The 21,317-nt window shown below is 55.9% G+C and overlaps 1 protein-coding gene across 2 annotated transcripts in view; it reads left to right on the top strand.

The window, feature by feature from the left end:
• UNC5B (unc-5 netrin receptor B) overlaps positions 1 to 21,317 on the top strand; it is an 84,878-nt gene that overhangs the window by 52,895 nt on the left and 10,666 nt on the right. For both annotated transcript variants that reach the window (XM_007454694.1, XM_007454693.1), the window contains exons 2-6: positions 12,873 to 13,097; positions 17,526 to 17,669; positions 18,132 to 18,235; positions 19,573 to 19,753; positions 20,509 to 20,676. In XM_007454694.1, the coding sequence (XP_007454756.1) occupies positions 12,873 to 13,097; positions 17,526 to 17,669; positions 18,132 to 18,235; positions 19,573 to 19,753; positions 20,509 to 20,676 (822 nt within the window). The remainder of the gene's footprint in view (positions 1 to 12,872; positions 13,098 to 17,525; positions 17,670 to 18,131; positions 18,236 to 19,572; positions 19,754 to 20,508; positions 20,677 to 21,317) is intronic.

The following is a 21,317-nucleotide window of genomic DNA, read 5'->3' as shown; positions in this document are numbered from 1 at the left end:
AAAGAGCAAAGGCATCGCCAGGGAAACCAGATTTGAGAATTATAGTCTGGAGACAGGGCAATCCCCTGCCCCTGGGCCCATGGGGCAGGGGGCCCTCGACTGCATGCACGTGGTCTTGCAGTTTCCAGGAGTGGGTCCTGGCTCTGGTCCTTGTCACCTGTGTGTTTTTGATGATTCCTTGGAGGCCTCTGGGGAGGTGTGTGCTGCTCTCCATGCCTTTCTCCCCGAGGGGAGGCTCCTGAAGCCAGGCAAGGCAGAGTGCAGAGCTGACAGCCCCACCTCCCTTACCCAGCCTCTGGGAGCCCCAGGTTCCTGGCAAGAACCTCTGCTCAACTGTCCCCAGGTCCCCCGAGATATCCACATGCTTTAGTGTCACGTCACACTTTCACACCTCCGGCCCCAACTCTGTGAGGTGGCCTACAGAGATGTGCCCATTTTATGGATCAACAAGCTTGAGGCCCCAGGAAGTGAGCTGGTGGCCAGCCCAGGACTATTCTGGTGTTTTCTTTCCACAGAACCACGCCTCCATCCTTTCTCTTTTCCTCTCTCAGACTTCCTTATCCGCCTTGAGACATCCCTGGAAGACAGTGACAAGTTGAGTGCCTGTTATGTCCAGGCTCAGAGACATGGAACCAGTACCCTGAAGTGGCACAGTGGCAGAGCTGGGGTTGACCCAGGTTCTACTTACTTCTGAGCTGTGCTCTTCTTCATGCTTTTTTTCTGGCTCTTTCCTCCCCTCTGCCCTCACTGGGGCCCAGTCACCACCCCCCCAAGAGAAGAGCCCTTTCGTGGTGCACGTGGCTGTGACCTCACACCCTTCCTCTGGCTCTGAAGGCCGAGGTGAGCAGGCCTAGCCCTGAGCCAAGGAGGCCCAGCAATTACATCAGCAGGTGCAAACAAGCAGTCAGGGGCCGGGCCCGGCGTCCCATGGGGCTGGCGGTGGAGCTCCATCCACCCCACTCAAGTCTGTTTCATTCCCTTCTTCCAGCTTGCATCAGCCTTTTGCAGCTCCGTGTCATCACAGGGTGGGCTGGGCAGCAGCTGGAAGGCCGGGGCAGGGTGGGAGATGGGGAGTGGGGCACCTGGCCGGCACCTGAAACCCGGAGGGAGACCCTGGAGCTGTTGGTCAAGATGTTAGCCAGCGCCCCTGCCAGCCCAGCGAAAGGACGCCTACGGTTTCTCACTGCGAAAAGCAATAATAAAAATTAGCAAATGCACAGGGCAGCCCAGCTGGCAAAACAGTTTCACACTTCTGACCTTGATGTTCCCAACAACCCTGGAGGGTGAAGCAAATCAAAGTGGCCCCATTTCCCAGAAGGGAAGATTGAGGTCCAGGGGGAAGTGGCTTACCTAAGGTCACCTCATGAGCCAGTGGCAGCACCAGTGTGCTTCAGCCTAAGAAATACGAAGGATTTTAGGAGCCTGAAGAATGAGAAATCCCTACAGTTGTCAAGGCAGAAGTAGTCAAAGCCTCCTTCCTGGAGGAGGTGGACTGACTCCTTGATGGAGAAGGAGGGAGCTACAGACAAAGCTGTAGATTTATTTCTGCACTGATGGTGGCTCAGCAGGCAGAAGGACCATCACATGGCTGTGGGGCTAGGCTGGAAGCAGACTGAGCATGAGTCTGGGAGTCAGGCTGTCTGGGTCCTTAACCTTGAATCTTTGTTGTGAGCTTCTTGTTGGTGGAACTGAAGCTTGGTTGTTGCTCTCCAGATCCTGCTATAGGCATGATCAAGGGGAAGCACTCAGAAAATGTTTGATAAATGAATGAAGGAATGGGGGTGAGTCCCTGCCCTATCTCCCTCAAAGTGCACCTGCACAGCCACCTAGGCCTTCCCCTGGGCCAGTGCCACCTGTCTCCCCACATCTCCACCCCTGACAGCTCAGCTGCTCACCCAAGCTCAGGGCTAGGGTCTTCCCCACTGTTGGAACCAGAGAGAGGCACGGGCAAGAGAATTGGGCTGAGTGCCCGGATGCCCACATTCCAGCCCTAGCTTTGCTTCCAACCCTCTGTGTGACCTGAGACCGGTTACTCTCTACCTCTGGTCCGCAGGGTATTCCTGGGAGCCTAGTCTGCAAGGTCTGCCTTCCCCGGGGCCCATGGAGCCTTAGGGCTGGTGCCGGCCTTGTGGAAGAGGCAGAGCTGAGTGTGGAGGAAGGCCAGAGACCGATGTCACCTTTTCCCTTGCCTCCAGCGCCCCAAGCAGGAACCCAAGTGGGTTCCAGGTTCAGAAAAGTACAAGAGACCTCCACATAGCCCCTCTCACCCCCCGCCACTGCCGGGTGCTCTCAGATTTCTCTTTCTCTGTCCTTGCTGTGACTCTCCACCTCTCTGTTCACCTCTCCCAGTTTGTCCCATGCCCCATTTCACAGGTTGACAGAGGCCAGAGTCCGGGCACCCCTCTTGCTCTCTCCGTGTTGTGATTCTCTTTATGCCAATGTGATGCCAAGATGCCAGGGGTGCTGCAGCCACTGACCGGCTGTTTGCACTGGAACAAGGCATTGCTCCTCTCTGGCTTCAGGACCCCCTCTGGAAGTGAAGGGCTTGGACTTAGTTCTAAGGGCCCCGCAGCCCAGGGTCTGAGCCACCTCCTGGTGCCTGCCAGGGGGCCCACACCAGCGCTGGGGTGGGGTCTGGCCAGGTGTGGTGACGGTGCTGATGGCAGCTCGCAACGATCGCACAGGTTTTCCACTTTGCAATGTGTCGGCAGCCAGCTCCCCTTTGCGAGGAGGGGTGGCTCAACCCTAGAGCATAACGCTGGGAAGGCAGGGGAAGTTTATGCCTCGGGGCGCTCTAAGAACAGCCCTGACCCTGAACTTTCCAGAGCGGCCTGGGGACACCTCACCTGGAAGGGCAGCGGGGACGTAACCCGTCAGGCAGCCCCTGGGCCAGAGGCTGTACCCATGGGCATTTTGACGTTTCTGGGAGACAGGGATAGGACACCGGCATCTTTCTGCCCTGCGCCCAAATGTGCAAAGAGATACTGATGTCATTGCCTAGCGGCTCCCACACCAGCTCTGCACCCTGTGGCTCCTCCAACAACCTGGAATACCATGCAGGAGCAGTCAGCCCAGATGGCGTGTGCACCTGTGACGTGTGTGACTGTGAGAGAGGGAGAGGGAGGTGCCTGGTGCACTTCACTGTGGTTTAAAAGTCCTCAGTTAACAGCCTTGAAAGAAAGCATAAGATACACAGACTGTGTCTGGCAAGACCCAGTAAGTAACAAAATATGTGCACATCTAAAAAATGTCAGGACCAATGTCCAGTGTTAATTCTGGTCACCTGGGGGTGGGAATGGGTGATTTTTATCGTCATCCTCATTTTTTCCTAAATTGTAATCAGAAGAGGTCAAGAAAAAACGTAGTTTCACTAGAAAGAAAAGGAAGATTTTTAAAATAAAGTCCTCACTCCCCCTGGAGTCTAGAGGCCAGTTTCTTTTACTGGCTCTGCTGCTCAGGTGCTTTGTGATCTAAGGCTAGCCCACCCCTTCTCTGGTCTCCATCCTAGAGGACAGTAATTAGATGGTCCCTGAGGTTCCATCAGTTGGTGGCATCCTACAGGATGGGGTTTCCAAAGCGACTGGTTCCCATGGCCCAGGTCAGCCCAACCTATGCCCACCTCCTCTGGCTGCTCCCTCCCACCCCCACCTGCCACCCCAGGTGTTTCCAGAGAGGCTGGGCGGCACAGATGGAGAAAGTCTTGTGTCCTCAGTGGGCCCAGCTAAACGAGCAAACAGGATTTCCAGGCTCTCAAGGAGCTTGCCTTCCAGAGAGTAGACCTGTCCAGACAGACATCAAACAATCAAGTACATGGAGATGGTAATTCCAGAGAGAGATGAACACTGTCAAGAAAAACAAACAAACCAGGACAATGTGAAGATAGCATCAAGGATGGTGAATTTACACTGGGTGGTCAGGGAGGGCCTCACGGGGGAGGTGGCACTGGTATTTGAGCTGAGATCTCAGTGACAGAGTCAGCCCAGGAATATCAGTAGACGGGCGGGGAGGGGTGTATTTCAGAAGGAGAGAGCAGCGAAGGCCCTGATGTGAGAATAAACCAGGCGTGTACAAGGGCAGGAAACACACCTGGGTGGCCTGGAGCCTCTGACGTCTGGGGGTTCGGTGGTGGCTTGGACTTCATTCCAGGTGCAAATGGAAGCCATTGGAGGGTGTGAGCAGGGGAGTGATTGTTTTTGTATTTTACAAGATCACCCCAGCTGTTGTGAGGAGAGTGCATTTGAGGGGGCAAGAGGGGAAGAAGGGAGCACAGTGAGGGGGTTCTGGACCGGGCGCCGTGGGCTTGGAGACGGTAGGAGGTGGTGGTGGGCAGTCGCGGAGTAGTTTGAAGCACATCTTGAAGGTTTACCTGGCAGCATCTGGGTTCGTCAGCATCATGGGTTGGATGCAGGGGAGGAAAAGGGGGATCTCCCCATGTGGGGACCTAAGCTATTGGGTGTTTGGTGGTGTCTGATATTGCAACTCAAGCTCACCCCATCCCAACTCTGGATGGGGGAGAGATGACCAAATAAAATAGCAGGTCCCCCACAGGCCAGAGTCACTGCCATTGCCTTAAAGTTGACATCAGCAGCCCTAAGAAAGGAGCCACTGTTCCAGCCTGGTTGGGGCTCTCTGGGTGTCCAGGGGGGTTGGTTGTGGATTGTGACCTTGAGCAGGGCTTGGGTGGGTCTGCTGGTGTGAGCATGTGTGTCTGAGTGTGATGTCTTAGGGGCTGCACCAGGCTCCCAGCGGGCCCTTCCCAGGCTAGGATGAATCTCTGTTTGGCTGGGGCAAGTCCAAGACTTGTCAGGCCCACAGAGGAAGGGGGGCCAAGTGCTGGCATCAGGAAGCTGAGACCTTCTTCCCCTTCAGCAACCTAGCGAACTCTGGAGAGACTTCATTTGTTCATCTGCAAAATGGGCAAAACAATAGCTGCCGCCTGCTGGTCCCTCAGGGGCATCATGGGCCAAAGGAGGCCTTGTGCTTTGATGGGAAGAGCTTTGTTTCTTGGTGGCTGAGAGCCTGAGCATGTCTTTTCACTTCTTTGAGCCCCAGGTTCCTCATCTGTGAAGTGGAACGCCTACTTCACAGGATTTTTATATTGTCAATGATGTTTATTATCACATTGTGTGCTGGACAAATGGTTATTATCTGGAGGGTGATGGATGAGAGGATTTTGCGTTCCTTGTGTAAGACAAGAAGGGGAAGCAGAATGCCCCCTCCTCAGGGCCCAGACCTCCAGGCACAGTGACGAGGACTTGGAAGGGGAACTAAAAATTGGCCCTAGAGGGACCGAGGCACAGGCCGAGGGAACCCAGTGGCCAGAGGAAGGGTCTGAAGGGAGGGTCTGGGCCCGTGGGAATATAACTTCCCCAAGTACCACTGAGAGTCTGCGGATAGACCAATGACCCAGGAGCCGTAGTGTCCTCTCTCTGTTTTGTAAGCAGTGTGGCCCCTAGAAAATGGAGCCCGGGCTTCATGCCAGGGCTCTGCACCTGCCCTGGGGCCTTGTCCCCAGCCTCGCATCAGATCCTTCACTTGTCCCAAGTCCTTCCAGGGGAAAGATTTCTCAGCGTCAGCCAGACACCCCTTCAGGATGCAGGCTCCTGCCCCAGCTGGCCATCTTGGTGAGGCTGCTTCCTGTGGCCAGCAGAGGAAGTGACGTCATGGGCATGGGCAGGTCTGCAGAGGGTATGGGAAAAGGGCTGTGCAAGGGGCCTCCTTTGTTAGGAAGGAGGCCCCCCAAGCCCACCAGCCCCCATTTGTCATCAGTAACGGCCATTGTAACTACCTCCGAGGGGGCCCCAGCCTGAACTCCACAGCCGCCAGAAGCCAGGGCCAGATGGAAGAAGGGCTTTGTGTCCAGGGAGGGGTCCTTCCATGTGGGGTTTGTGTGTTTTTAAAACATAATAATAAGCGGGCTCCTCTCTCCGCTCTCTCCCCACTCCCCACTGAGCACATCCACCTCACGGTGAATGGGAGAGATTTGCCATGCAGTGGGAGGTCAAGTCTGGTGAGAATTAGCCGGTGTCCAGGGGCTAGACTGTGATTGCGGATGATAAATGTGCCCAGCGTGGGGTGTTTCTCTCTCCCTCACCTCCCGCCTGCCCCCCATCCTCCCCTCCCAGGCCTGCTCCTCAGTGTGGCACCGCCTCGCACCAGCCAGCCCTGTTCAGCTACAGATGCCCACCCCCTGCAGCTGAGCCCGGGGTGGGGGGTGTCCCAGGCCTGGCCTTGTCACCCACTTGGGGACAGAAACCAAGGGGCAGGGGTATCGAGGCCTTCTCTGCTAAACCACTGCAGCCTCTGAGGTCTCTGCCCTAGTGGCCAGGGGTGGACCTGGCTGAGATGGATGGTAGTGAGTTTCCATCCCAGGCATGGGAAAATACAGAGCCCAAGCTTTTACCCATAGCCATACCATGCTGTGCTGTCTCCCGCCTCAGCCGTGAACCAGAAATGGGGCTCTGGTCCACTTGGCTGTTAGTTTGCTGTGTGATGTTGCATTGGTCACTTCCCCTCTCTGAGCTGGTAGAACAGGGCTCCGGGTGCCTCTGCACTCGACTTGCTGTGCTTCTGGCCTACAGGGGCTCAGGTGTCTATAGGCCAAGGAGGCTGCCAGTGCGGGGTTTCAGGACTCCCCACACACGGCTCAGCCGGAGAAGCTTTCCTGCCTGGTGCCTCTCCCTGGGGCATGGGCTCTACCCAGTTAACAGAGCACATTTGCATCTGTTTTCTCAGCTGACCTTCACAACAACACCTCAAAGTGACACGGCAGTACCTATTAGCCCTTTTTTCATAGATAGGGAAACTGAGGCCCTCTCAAGGTCTCAGTGGCAGAGTGAGGATTTGAATTTGAACTGGTCTGCTGGCTCTCAGGCCAGCCCATTCCACCATGCGCCAGTCCAGTCTGGACCCCAGGCTCAGGGTCACCATAAGGGAAGCACAACCCCTCTGGCCTCCCCTAGCAACCAGTGACAATCTCCCATCCAGGGATGTCTGAGCGCTGTAGTTTTAGTCTCCCCCTCCTCTCAGGGGTAGTTCTGGGAAATATGGTTTCTTTACCTTTGTCCTGAACCCACTTCCTTCATGTCCAAGGCCCCTGGCTTCTGCTTATTCTAGTGGCTTAGATTCTGGTACGTCTTAAATAAGCCCGTGGCCTTGACTTCCACCCCATCAGGACCTCCCACCTGCCAGGTGTGTCTCCACACTAGGCTCTGCCCAGGCCCAGCCCCTGGGAAGGAGCATGCAGCCTGGCACGGGTCCTGCTGTCAGGTGGCGACCGGGCTCAGACTCCTGGCTCTGTCTTGCAAGCTCCACTCCCGTCCCAGGGGACGGGTACCCTGTCCTGGACCCCATGGGGGACACCAAGAACCATGTGGTGTGCTCCCTGCTTTCTAGAAGCAGCCACCCACAACTGCCAAGGAGCCTTCGAGCTGCCAGAAGCAGGGAGGCGCCACCAGACCCCCCACCCTGGTCACCTCCCCTCCCTACATTTTAAGCGGATCGTGAGCAAAATGGAACTTGCCCATGAGGAAGCCAGGTGGTGAGGAGATACCAAACGGTGTCTTGTGAATATTTGAGAGAAAGGCTAGACGGCCAGGGTGGGCACGCCGCAACCTTCAGAGGCTGGGAAGCTATCGTGGGGAAGAGGAAGCACACTGTTTTGTGTAACCTCAGAGGCTGAAATTATAACAATGGCTGGAGCCTCCGACAGCAAATTTCAGCAGAAAGTAAGGAAAGCTTTTCTGTTAGATCTGTCTAAAGGAGAGCCTGGCTGAGAAAGGCAGTGGTGAGCTCCCTATCCCTGGAGGTATGTGAGTCAAGGTTGGTTACGGAGTTGATGGGCAGGGGGATGTCGTACGAGATGGCCCTTGCAGTAACCTTTATCCCTGTGATTCAGTGCATCCAAGTGAGCCCCGCGGACAAGACACCCCATACAGGCAGGAATAGGTAAATGAGAAGCGAGGGTTTGAATGGTGCCCACCAGAGAGACTCCAGGGGTCATTTTCATCCGAGGCCGGGGTGGGTGGGCTGCAGCATGGCTGGCAGAGCCCAACAACAAATAGTTCCTCCTCTGCCCTCCCAGCCTCCCCCGCAACGCTGTGCCTTAGGATCCCAGTAGGTGCTGGGTCTTTGCGCCAGGAATAACACTGGCAAGAAAGGTGACCCCACTTTAAGCAAAATCGCTTCGTGCAGAAAAACTTTACCCAACAGCGCCCTGTCCTACATTAACAGATTCCCCATCAGGCATCTTCAAATCTCAAAGTGTGAGAACCATAGTGGGGCTCAAGAGATTGACTCTACCAACTTCCCGATTTGACAGATGGAGGCCCCGAGGCCTGAGAGGAAGGCCACACAGCAGTGCCAGTCCCCAGCTGGGGTGAAAACCCAGGGCTCCTGACTTCAGTGGTTCTTTTCCTATGTTTGACCATCTTTGGTTACATCTGTGCAAGGATGCGTTTTCTTTCATACCTTCATTTTGGATTAGCTAGGCCATTCGTGTATGCAGCTGTAAAGGCAGGTTGCATTTTTGCAACTATAGGTTCAAATGAATTCTGCTATTGGAAAACCACACTTTATGTGGGCCATTTTCCCACCAGGGGGAAATTCATATCTGGCCTGGCAGTGGCAAAGACTCCTCCTCCTGGGGGACCTCTTCCTCGGTGTTTTATTCTCCTCTGTGAAGATGGGGCAGTGGGGAGAGCAGTAGTGAAGCCAGGGAGACAGGTGACCGAGGGATACGGCTCCAAGCCTGGCTTCCTCCCGCTGATCAGGTGACCTCAGGCAAGTCCCTTGATGCCCCATGTCTTCATCTGTAACATGGGAAGATAATGCTCACCCTGGGGGTTGTGAGGAGTAAATTAGATGAACTATTTGAAGCATCTGGCAAATAGTGGACATAAATGCCAATTCCCAGTTCAGAAGTCAGATTCAGGTGTCTACCTGTCTGGATGTGCTCCCCAGCTCTGCTACATACTAGCTTTATAGCCCTGTATCAGCTACTTAAACTCTCTTGGTCTCAGTTTCCTCATCTGTAGTATGAGGTTAATAATAGTACCTAACTTATAGAGATGTGGTTCCCAAAGGGATGTGGTTCCCAAACTGTGTGCCCAGGCACCCTAGAATGCTACAGGTGGTGCTGTGGGATATTTTTAATCTTCATGGAAACACAGCAATACTGGACAGCTGCCAGATACCACAACAACTACTAGCTCAAGATAGCTTACAATTTCAGCGTCACACACACTTCTTTCCTTCAGATGGCACCATACCCTTGCAAAGCTGGGAATTTGGCATTTGGGAGTACTCTGAGACAAACTGTGAAGGTAGCAATGTCCACTATGATTCCAAGACATCCCCATTATAAGTCATTGTGGCTATATAGGAATGGAATACAAATATTACCTTTCTTTCAATTTACGTGTATTATTTTTTCTAATGGATTCTAAGTTGTTAGGATATACACACACACACCCAGAAACACTTAAGCTGGTTGGATCTAACTACTTAATAAACAAAACCACTAGGAATTTCTTTTGGCCTTGGGGTTAAATTACTGGGTAAAAATTACCAAGACATTAAAGACCAAAAAAGTTTGGGAACCTCTGTCAAGGATTGCCGCAGGGCTCAGTGGGTTAATATAAAAAAACCCTCTGAAGGCCTCTGGCAGAGGGAGCACCCAGGAACCCCCAACTTCATGATTCTTCCTCCTCCAAGCTGGAGAGGGAAGGCTCAGGTATCCCCCCTCCAGGACACCTGAGGAGCCTTCCTCAGCCGCTAAGGCCCAAGCCAGGGCCAAGGAGGAGGGGACGTGTCCACTGGTCAGGACAGGGGCCCAACTCAGTCACTACCCAGGCCCTGGCAGCACCTCCCACACACCTTTAATTTGTGTTCACTGAGCACCTACTGTGTGCTGGCCAGCATGTAGTCCATGGTGGTCCCTGTGGGGAGGAATCTCAGGTCGGCTCTTGCTGCTGCTTCCTTGTTTCCTGCAGGACGTCTGGGGGATGGGGATGTGGGCAAGCGGGCAGTGGCTGCATAGAGAGCCACCCAGCACTGCCCTGAATGACGGAGAGGCAGTGATGAGGATGCCCAGCCATCCTCCTGCCAAGACCAGGGCTGAGTCTTCGTGCCAGGGCTGAGAGGAGGGGTGGGGTGGCAGGGTGGGGCACGGGGCCGCCAGACTTGGGCCTGCTGCCCTAATGGATGTCTAATGTTGACTTTCCTCAGTCGAGTCTCCACCTGCTTTGTAAATGAGCCACATTAGGGTTATGAAACAAAGTCATAAATGCAGCCCACAGTGCCACAGAGAGCCAAGGTGGCCGTCACCTGGAGGCTGTGTGGTTAGAAGGTAGGGCAAGCCTGCAGCTGCATCCGTGGGTTCCCATATACCTGCTCTCATGGCCACCATCCCCAGAGGGGGTCCAGTCCCCCCATTTCACAGATGAGGTGCCTGAGGCCAGTCAGGACTGGTTCAGACCCTGGGGTGTCTGAGTCTGAAGCCTGAGCCCTGCCCTACACTCCTCAGGCCTGAGACTGAAGCAGGGGTGCTGGTGGCGGGAGGTGGGCCTGGAGTCCCCTTGGCTGCACCCTGCTCTCCCTAGAACTGCCCGCCTGGTGGGAGGGCCACAGTGAGCAGCTCTCAGGCCACTGGGAGACCCATATCCAGCTCCCTGGGCACTGTGTCATCTCGCCATCAACTGCCCACATTCCCAGACCCTGGGGGCTGCCAGTTTACCTACAGAGAAGGTGTCTCCTTGTCTGGCAGAGGAAAGCAGGTGTTTGGGAGCCCTGGCCTGGCCTTGGGAATCCTCGGTGCTGTTCTTAGCTTACATGCCCACTAACCAGGTGGCCTTGCATCCGTTTGATGGGCTTCAATTTCCCCAGCTTTGAAACACGATAAACAGTCCCGGCCTTGCTGGCCCTTTGATGAGAGAGCCCCCATAATTGCAGAGACCCGGCCAGTGTCAGGGTCTATTAGGAACCTCAGGTATGGGGACACCCACAGTGTTATGGAGCTGCTCCAAAAATAAGCAGTGTGGAGCCCTGGGCAACACTGAAGTCTGGTTTCTTGGGTTCAAACCTTGGTTCTGTCTCTTGCCAGCTGTGTGACCTTGGGCAAGTTGCTTAACTGCTCTGAGCCTCAGCTTCCCCATCAGTAAACTGGGGGCCAATATAATATACCTTACAAAGTTGTTGCAAGAATTAGGTAAGTTAACTACGTAAATGGAAACATAGCAGTTAATTCCAGGGAAGCATTAGTTGCTATTTTGATGCAGCAATTTGTACCTAGGCTTCTCCTAGGCACTCATGCATGTTTATCTCACATGATCCTCAAAAGATCCCAGAGAGAGGAAGAGTGCTCACTTCCCTTCCCTCTTCAGAGACAAAGTAACGAGGTCGGAGTTAAGGGCTCTCCATGGGTCACAGGGAACATGCTGGATTCATCCTCTTTCTTGCTGGCTTCCCCTTCGGTCCCCCAGGTCACGCACACATACCCCACCCACAGCCCAGAGCTTGGAGCCAGTGACAACCCATGCATTTTCTCAGAGCCTCCGTCTTAGCAGAAGCTGTGATCCACAAGGAGATGACACTGATAAAGCATGTTAGGCACGTTTTGTTCATTCTGCTCTTGAAGAACCATGTGTCCCTTTGGCCCCTCTGCCCAAAGGGGGGCTCCCGAGGGCAGAGCATGTCTCACCCGTGGCCTCCTGGGGCCCCAGCTCCACTTGCTGGACTGGAGCTCTGGGACAGTGACAGGACTGCGCAGGCTGGTGAGGGGCTGGGCAGACACATGCACCCCTGCAGCTTAATTCGTTATTTCCTCGGGAGCAGTTAGCAGAGGAGGACAAGCCCCCTGCCGCTTGTCCCCAGCCACCTGATTGTTTGGGGCTTGGCATTGGAAAGTCAATTTTCCTACGTGGATTGTAAACCAGTAGCCTGGCCCAGCCTGGTTTCCCTCCCTCCCCACACTGGTGGTGGCCAGGCCCCTCTCCCTTCCTGTTTGTCTCACCTCCCGAGGTGCCGTTCTTTCCAGGGAGCCGGCCGGTTTCCATCTGGCCCCTTTGCGGGAGGAGATGGCCTCCTGCACAGCCTCACTGCCTTCCCAGCCTCCCGAGTGCCCTCATCCATAGGGCCGAGGGTGTGGATTTGGCTAAGTGGGAAAGGCTAAGGGGGTGGATCAGAGCCACAGACCAGAGGAAGGGAGGGTCTGGGGGGAGGCTACAGGGAAGGTGGTCTCCCCTGCATGCTGCTGCCTGCCATGGGCTTCCTGGAGGAGGCGGCACTCTGGGAACAAGAACCAGGGAGCCCAGGCCTGGTGCTGCCACCCCACCTCAGCCCACCCTCGCCCCTGTGGGCCCTGACTTGTCTCCCTGCTTCCATCAGCCTGGCTGGCTGGGGCTGCACAGGGCAACTGTGGCTTTGGGGCAGAGCTGGCCTGGTTTGAGCTCCAGCCTCAGGCCCATTTCCAGCTCTTCACATACTGTGGCATCGCCGTGGGAAACTGGAGGGAGGCCGGGGAGGGCCGGTGGGGAGGGCTGGAGAGGGGTGTCCTTGCCCTGACGGGTCACCTCACCTCCCTGGGCCACCCTGACTCCTCCATCTGTAAAAAAGTAGAATCACACAGCATCACAGGGCTGGGACTGGCTCCAAAACACAGCCTCTTAAAAGCAGGTCACAGTGGGGAAACCGAGGCCACAGGAGTGTCAGACCTCGCCCAGGCCACAGAGGGCGTCCCAGCGGGTCTCCTCCAGCTGCCTACCCCTCCTCCTCCCCTGGCCTCCTCTCTCTGCCACGGCCCCCAGGGGATGGAGGGGACCCGGGCCTCCCAGCCTGTGGCCTCACGGAGCCCTCCCACCCTCCACCCTCCGCAGGCACTGATTCTGGCAGCGAGGTGCTCCCAGACTCCTTCCCGTCGGCGCCGGCAGAGCCGCTGCCCCACTTCCTGCGGGAGCCGCAGGACGCCTACATCGTGAAGAACAAGCCGGTGGAGCTGCGCTGCCGTGCCCTCCCCGCCACGCAGATCTACTTCAAGTGCAATGGCGAGTGGGTCAGCCAGAACGACCACGTCACGCAGGAGAGCCTGGACGAGGCCACCGGTGAGCCCACCCCACTCGCCGGGCACCCCCAGGTCACCCCAGGCCCAGAGGGTCCTGGGCCTGGCTCCACCCTGGCTCCATGTGAGACCTCATAGAGCCACGGCGCCCCCGGGCCTCCGTGTCCCCTCTGAGGTTCACCCTGGACCAGTATTTCCCCAAGGCTTGGCCGCTTGCCCTGTCTGACTGGGTGACCAGGTGAAACAGCACCAAATCCCTTGCTGAGAGCTAGCTCCCTTTTCCAGTTACCTTCCGTCCTCTGCTTACATCAGAGAGCAGGTGCAGTCAGGGACTAGGGTTCTTGCCCGCTCCCGCAGCACCTGCTGTGCTCCCTGTTTAAGGAAGAGGAGCCGGCTCTGTCTTGCAGCCCTGCCCCCAACACCCAACCAGAATTCTAGACCATTGCTAGTTTCACAGGTTCTCTGTGTTGGTGAGAAGTGATAACTGTTTTTGTTCACAGTAATGATGCAACGCTTCCTTCAAAGAAATCAGTTGGCTTCGGTTTTTTAAAAAAGGCCTGTGATATTAAGTAAATAATCATAGAGCTGGTGCTAGGATGCAGCCCAAGTCCTGCAGGACAGGAGAGTGGCAGAAGCGTGGGAAACTAGGAGGAAGCGTGGGATGTGTGCAGGTCCCTGGGCACCCCCCACCCGAGGCAGGAGGCAGAGCCTGGGGCTCCTCACATCTCCCAGAGCCCAGCCCCTGTTTACAGTACAGGAGCTTCGGGGGTGGAAATCCTTCCCCCGACTCAGGCCAGGGAGGGGGGCCACCCACTGCGGGTCACCTGCGGACGGCCAGCTTTGGGCAGCCCCAACCAACCCCAGGCTCGGGGTGGCTCCTTTGCCCCAGGGCCTGCCTTGGCTTTGATTTCATTTTTACCATCTCTTCCCTGACCTTTTCTTTTTCCTCCTTTTTCAGCCCTCTCTTCTTTCCTCTGTCTCTCCTGCTTCTCCCTTCTCATCCTCGTCTCCTTTTGTGTCTCCTTTTGTGTCCGTCTTTTTTCCCTTATGTCTCTCTCTTTCTCTGCCCCAGTCTCATTCTTGTGTCTCTCCCCGACATACTCTCTTTCACTCTCTCTCCTTCTCTCTTCCTCCTTCAACTTCTATTTTTCTGTGAAAAGCGGACAGATTTCAGAACCACTCAGGCTTAAAATCATACCCCAGAATGTACTTAATGTCATTCAACACTGTACCCTAAAAATTGGTTAAAATGGTAAGTTGTAGGTTATGTATATTTTACCAAAAATTTTAAAGAATTCCAAGAATTTTAAAAGTTAGAGTTGGGGTCTCATTCTCGCTCAAAATCTAAAAATAAAAAAAAAGATTAAAAAAAATTTATTTATTTATTTTTGGCTGCATCGGGTCTTGGATGCAGTGTGCGGGCCCTTCGTTGCCGTGCGTGGGCTTCTCTCTGGTTGTGGTGCACGGGCTTAGTTGCCCCGTGACATGTGGGATCTCAGTTCCCTGACCAGGGATCAAACCTGCGTCCCCTGCATTGCAAGACAGATTCTTAACCACTGGACCACCAGGGAAGTCCCAAGAAAAGGATTTTTTATCTGATTTTTTCTTTCTTTTTTTTGGCCACGCCGCACGGCTTGTGCGATCTTAGTTCCCCAACGAGGGATTGAACCTGCGCCCTCGGCAGTGAAAGCATGGAGCCCTAACCACTGGACCACCAGGGAATTCTCCAAAAAAGAAACTTTTAAAAGGAAAAAAACCCCATATCCCAGCTGCCCCCATGCTCTGGCTGTGTGACCCTGAGGAAGTCACTCAACCTCTCTGAGCCCCAGTTTCTCTCTTTGTAAACTGGGATATTAACAGGTCTTGGTGAGGATGGAGCAAGGTGGTACCTGTACAGCATTGAGCAGAGTGCCAGGACCCAGCAGGTGCTCAATAAACACCTGTTTCCTCCCCATCTTCTTTCTGGGTTTTTGTTGGCTTCTTTCCTCTTGAAACCTATTCTTACTTCTCTGTCCCCCTGAGCCCCTCTGGCCCTGCAGAGCAAGGGGACAGTGTATCCTGCTAGGGCCCCTCACAGACCCTGTGATTATTAGTAACAGGGTGGCTCTTACTCCCCTGCTACCAGGCACACAAGTCCTGCCAGCCCTAGAAATCAAGACACTTGTTGTCCCCATTAGCTACAAAGAATGGACAGTGGTCCAGCAGGCCACACCCTTGGCAGCAGTGTGGCTGGTTCCTCCTTCTCCCCACCCCTAGCCCTCCCTGGCACTCTCTGAAGCCTTGAAAACAGGCTGGGGGCCAAAACAGGTGGGATGAGCCTACCCACTAGCTCATGCCAGGTCAAGGCAGGCAGCCCAACTCTGGGTGTCCTGGTCCAGGCACTGCCTGCCACTGGCCATCATGCTGAGGGGGACACCTAGTCTGGGGCCCAAGTCTGGGGGACCAAAGGTCCCTGTCCTCCTCTTTGCCTGCTGGTGACAATTGCCACAGTGTCAAGCCCTGCTGGGTGGTAGTTTATCTGTCCAGCTGTTGGGTGCTCCTGAAACATTCTGGATGGATGACCCCCTTGAGAGGGGCCACTCCTCCAGGCTCCCAGCCTGGTGAATAAAGGCCAGGGCCCCACTCTCCTGCCCTGGGCCACGCAGCATCACTTGTAGAGCAAGCAGTCCAGGCAGCCACTGGCAGCAGGCAGGGCCCCTGTCCCCCAAGAAGCCTCTTCCCTCCTGGTGTTCCACCCACAGCAAACACCAGCCCCCTCCAATTTAGATGCCTGGCCATTAGGAGGGGTTCCTCACTCTCTGGGCTCCCAGTGCAAGGGCCCCCCTCCCTCAGGACGCAGGAGAGTTAAGGCAATGATTTCACTGGGAGAGGTCCAGAGAGAGGTCATTCATTACTGGGCAGGATGCCACATAGCTGATCTCAGCTCTGCTGGCAACTTGCTCTGGGACTTTGGGCCTGCCACCTACCCTCTCCAAGCCTCAGTTTCTCCAGATGAAAAAGGAAGGGGCTGGATGAGATCCAGATGAGCTGCCAGATTAGATTTGTGTCCAGCCTGGGCTGGGTGCTGTAACTGCCATGATTCATTTAGAATTTACCCTGAGTGTTTTACTCTGATGAGGGAACCGAGGCTCAAAGAGGCTACGTAACTTAGCAAAGGTCACACAGTTGGGGAGTGAAGGTAGGGCCAGGATTCAAACCTGTCAAGAAGCAGTCCAGCCCTCCACCTAACCACCATGCCACAGGACTACAATGTGTACACTCAACAGTCCCGCCTTTGAGGGGCTTATCAGAAGCCACAAGCAACCATGAGAGGATGAGCTCAGATACATGACGGTGAGGAGGAATAGCTTTAGGAATTCCGAGACCAAGGGGGTAGTCGGGGAGGGCTTCCTGGTGGAGGATGCCTTACAGTTCTCCCACAAGCTTTGGGGAGGAGCTTCGGATGGGTGCCCCCATCCAGGAGGGTTCATCCCTTTCCTGAACGTAGAGGGTTTTGTCAAGGGAGGATTGGCAAAGAGCGAGTGATTCATTCTCTGTGGGCTGGTGGATCCAGTCATTCAGGGAGGCCGTTGGGCCCTAGCAGGGAGTCGTTGAGAGGTTAGGTGTTCCCAGGAAGAGGGGCCTTCCCTCAACTCCAGCCCCACAGGCTCCTGAGCCATGACCAGAGAGAGGCCACATGCTTGCCTCATATTTTTTGAGCCCATTGTCTGTGCCAGGCCCTGGGCCACAGCAGTGAACAGGGCAAAGCCCCACCTCATTCTCCTGCAGGAGATACAGTTAACACATGAACACGTCAATAAATAATACAGTTCCAGGTAATGGTCAGTGCCATGAGGGAATCAGGCCTGGTGGGAAATGATAACTGCACAGACCAATGTCCAGTGCAGTGGTGGAAGTGCTGAGCGGTACTTTGACAGCTGGTGGGGGTGGGCCAGCATCAGGGGGCTTCCCTCCGAAGTGAGGCCCAACCCAAAGCTGACGGTGTCTGGGAGTTCACTGGACACAGAAAGGACAGAAGAGAGCTCCAGGCAGGGGGCTGGATGTGCAAAGGCCCTGTGGCTAGAGAGACCAGGAAAACATGAGGGCCTGGAAGACACCCGGTGAGGCTGCAGTGGGTAGATCGTGCAGGGCCTGGAGGCCACGTGGGAGGTCTGGGTCTTTACACTGGGATGACTGTAGACATAGCAGGGGAATGACATGCCATTTGTGCCTTTTGAAGAGCTATCTTCAGGGTGGAAAGTCGATTGGATGGGGGCAGCGGGCTTGGGTTAGCCACTGAGTTTCCAGGTGAGCTGCAGTGGTGGCTTGGGCCAGGCTCGAGGCAGATGAGATGAGAAAAATGGAAATGTGAGGCACTTGGGAGAGGAGCCCACAGGACTCAGCGGGTTGGAAAGGAGAGAGATATGGTCCCATGTCTGGTGTCTTCTGTCCTCAGACCTGCCCCCTGATGGCATCTCCCTTTTCCTCCCAGGCCTGCAGGTGCGAGAGGTGCAGATTGAGGTGTCGCGGCAGCAGGTGGAGGAGCTGTTTGGGCTGGAGGATTACTGGTGCCAGTGCGTGGCCTGGAGCTCTGCGGGCACCACCAAGAGTCGCCGGGCCTACGTCCGCATTGCATGTACGCCACCCTGACACCCTCACCCCATTCTCCTGGGCCCTTTCCCCTTCCCTGTGGATCCTGGAGAGAGAATTTCACACACAGACATCAGGGCACAGGGATGCCAGCTCAGAAGGCTCCATGACCCAGAACCTGTGCCACCTTTGGCCCCAGGATTTCTAACGGCCCCTTTTTGCCTACTTTTATATAAGGAAGCTGCCAGCTTCCTCACCATCCCCGGCCACCATGTGCATAGGATCCCAGAGTCAGGGAGGGAAGCTTGTTCCCCCGAGTCCACCTGGTGAGGCCCCCATCTTGGAGAAGTTCTCCAGGGAAAGGCCAGGTGTCCCCGTGAACATTCCCTTTGTGTGCACTGCCACCTAGTGGCTAGAATGGGGCGCTTCAGGATCCAGCTCTGCCTGACTGGCCTCCTCCCTGCACTGCCTGACTGTGCCTTGGAACACGTCTCCTTCCTTCTCCCAGACCTGCGCAAGAACTTCGATCAGGAGCCTCTGGGCAAGGAAGTGCCCCTGGACCACGAAGTTCTCCTGCAATGCCGCCCACCAGAGGGGGTGCCTGTGGCCCAGGTGAGTGGGGATATGGGGGACTTTGGGCATGGCAGAGGCCAGCCAGGCATGGTATCTACCACCAGCCACAATGCCTCAGCCTTCCAGAGCCCTCGCATTTCACAGATGGGGATATCAAGGCTAGAGACAGAGAAGGGAACTGCAGTCTCTGTAGAACTCGGCGCATGCCAGACCCCAGCTGGGCCCTCCATAGGCATAACCCCACAGGATGGGGCAGAGCTGGGGCAGGAACCCCCAGGGCTCCTTGGGTTGACCCCAGGCTCAGTCTCCTGCAAGAGAAGTGGCCATATACACCATTTTCCCCCACCCCACCCAGAACCCAAGGCCCCAGCTTTATGTGTATCATAATACGTGCATCTGAGCACAAACTCAGCCCACAAGCTGATCACCCCTTCCTGCACCACATGGCCTGTGCATCCCTGGGTGATGCCCACCTGTCCTCTTACTGCCCTGCTTGTGTTCCAGACCTGCTTCCTCTCTCCCGCTGCCCGCACTGGTGGTTCTCTAGTCAGAGCAGGGCACGGGGAAACATCTCAGCCTTGTTGCCAGGGACCTCAGTAGAACAGGATTGGGGAAGATGGAACCCTGGGCTTCCAGCTCAGAACCTTTGCTCTAATCACTTAGCTTCCCCCCAGCCCTGGTCCCCATCTGGAAATGAGCTCAGACAGACACCTTCTGTAATAGCTACCCCTCGTGGCTGCCACATGTGTCTGGCACTCGGCACACTGGTCCTCATAGCAACCCTTCAAGGTGGACATTGTCATCCCATTTTATGGCTGGGAACACAGCACTGGAACAGGTGAAGTGGTCACCCGGGGTGACCCAGCTAGTGAGTGGCAGAGCTGGCATTTGCACAGCCAGGTCTGCCAGACCAGGAACCATGTTTTTAATCACCTGCCAGGCCTCTCACCCTGGCTAAGGGAGTCGGTTTGTGGAGTTAATGATGAAGACATGTTCTTATTTCGTACCAGTACTTACTGTGAGCCAGGCATGGCCTCCACACTTTGCATATACTGATTCATTTCATCGTCACAGTAGTCCTATGGGTAGTGCTATTAAATATCATCTTACAGTTGATGAAATTGAGGCCAAGTGGAAGTCCCTTCCCAAGGCCACTCAGCTGGTGGGTGGTCATCTTAACCACTGTGTTCTGTAGTGTCCAGCACGGTGCCTGGCCCGTGGAGGCCCTGCCCCCTGTGTCACCACCATGGGTGGACATGACTAGAACTTCATTCCTGTTTATGGTCAGGCCTCCCTTCCCCCCAAGAGAGGGCCCACTCCCAGGGGTGCAGGGGATCGGGCCCTGGGCCCTCACAGCTGCAACCGTGCCCCTGCAGGTGGAATGGCTCAAGAACGAGGATGTCATCGACCCCACCCAGGACACCAACTTCCTGCTCACCATCGACCACAACCTCATCATCCGCCAGGCTCGCCTGTCAGATACGGCCAACTACACCTGCGTGGCCAAGAACATCGTGGCCAAGCGCCGCAGCACTACCGCCACCATCATTGTCTACGGTGCGGCCCAGAGTGGGCTGGGTGGGGGTGGGGGGGAGGACACAGCCGAGGGAGGGGGAGAGCCTGGGGCTATACGGCTGACCCTTCCCTACCCGGAAGCCAGCAGGACCTTGGTGAACAGGTGGGGAGGAAGAGGAGGCCCAGAGAGGGGAGGTGCCTTCGCAAGGTCACACAGCAAAGCCAGTGGTGAAGTCAGGGACTCCTGGGTCCCCAGCCAGGAGCACTTGCCCCTTCTCAGGCCCTTTGCTTATCCCTGAAGGGGAAAACCCAGTTCTCTGAGAGTCAGGGCTAAGGCAGGGCCCAGTCGGTATCCCCATCCCCAAGCCTGTTGTTCTAGCAGTTAGGGACCACTGCTCAGGCCCGTCAGCTCTTCCTTGCTGTCCCCTTGGGTGAGAGGGCCAGAGCCATGGCTGAAATGAGTGTCGTAGAAAGAGCCCTGTACTGGGTTCCAGTTCCAAGCTCCCCATTACTCACGGGGACACCTTGTGTAAGTGTCAGCCCTCTCTGGACCTTTGTTTGCCATTGTACAATGGGGTGGGGAATAGACAGTGACCTCCTGGGTTGCCTCTGGTGCTGACAGATGCAGCCCGGGTCTGCCCACTGGTATCTGAGTCCCCAGCCCTGGAGGCAGGAGGGGTCCAACTAGGAAGGGCCAGGCCTCAGCAGAGGTGCCTCATGATGGCTGGAGGATGGGGCTTGGGGGGCCCACGGGGCGAAGAGCCAGGCCAACCTGCTGACATCTGCTACCCCTGCAGTGAACGGCGGCTGGTCCAGCTGGGCCGAGTGGTCACCCTGCTCCAACCGCTGTGGCCGCGGCTGGCAGAAGCGCACACGGACCTGCACCAACCCCGCCCCACTCAATGGAGGCGCCTTCTGTGAGGGCCAGGCCTTCCAGAAGACTGCCTGCACCACCGTGTGCCCAGGTGAGACCACCAGCCAGGTGGCAGTCCACCCATGCCCAGCCCCATGCCAGCCCCAGCCCTGCCTTCTGTGCTCTGGTGTCTGCCAGTCAGAACAGCCGATCTCTCCCCGTCGGGGTAGGGTGGGGGCAGAAGGTGCTTGTCCCGGGCCCCCCAGCTGGCTCACCAGGCTGGACTGGATGCTATGCCCGCTGACTTCCTGTTCTGCCCTGGGCTGCGGGAGAGACAGAGGCAGAGGCTCTGAGCTGCGGTCTGAGGGGTGGGCGGTCTGCTCTCCAGGCCGAGGGTTCTCAGCGTCAGCCCCCAGGCCGGGGCCCCAGAGGCTCCTGGGGTCAGAGAGCCTGTGCTCCTGCCCTTGACTGCTAGACACACCTGGCCACTGACCCTATCTTGCTGCAGTCCTCTCTTTCTTCTGTGTTACTCTGTGGCCCCATCGGTTGGTCTGTGTTCTCTCTTTGGTGACATGTTTGTGTGACTGATGTGGTGTTTTTCACGCTGGGTTTGTGCCTCTGTGTGTACACTTGTTCCCTGGGCTGTATCTGCGTCAGTGACCTTATGTGTCTGTTTGGGCTGTCTTCACCCACCCGGTGCTCCCGTCTCTGCACTGGCATGAGGCGTGGATTTCTCTGGATGGCATGCGTGTG

Source organism: Lipotes vexillifer, unplaced genomic scaffold (genome assembly GCF_000442215.2).
Source record: "Lipotes vexillifer unplaced genomic scaffold, Lipotes_vexillifer_v1.1 scaffold205, whole genome shotgun sequence".
In the NCBI taxonomy this organism is placed as follows: domain Eukaryota; kingdom Metazoa; phylum Chordata; class Mammalia; order Artiodactyla; family Lipotidae; genus Lipotes; species Lipotes vexillifer.
The sequence above is the reverse complement of the archived record's forward strand: the minus strand, read 5'-3'. Positions and strand labels throughout refer to the sequence as shown.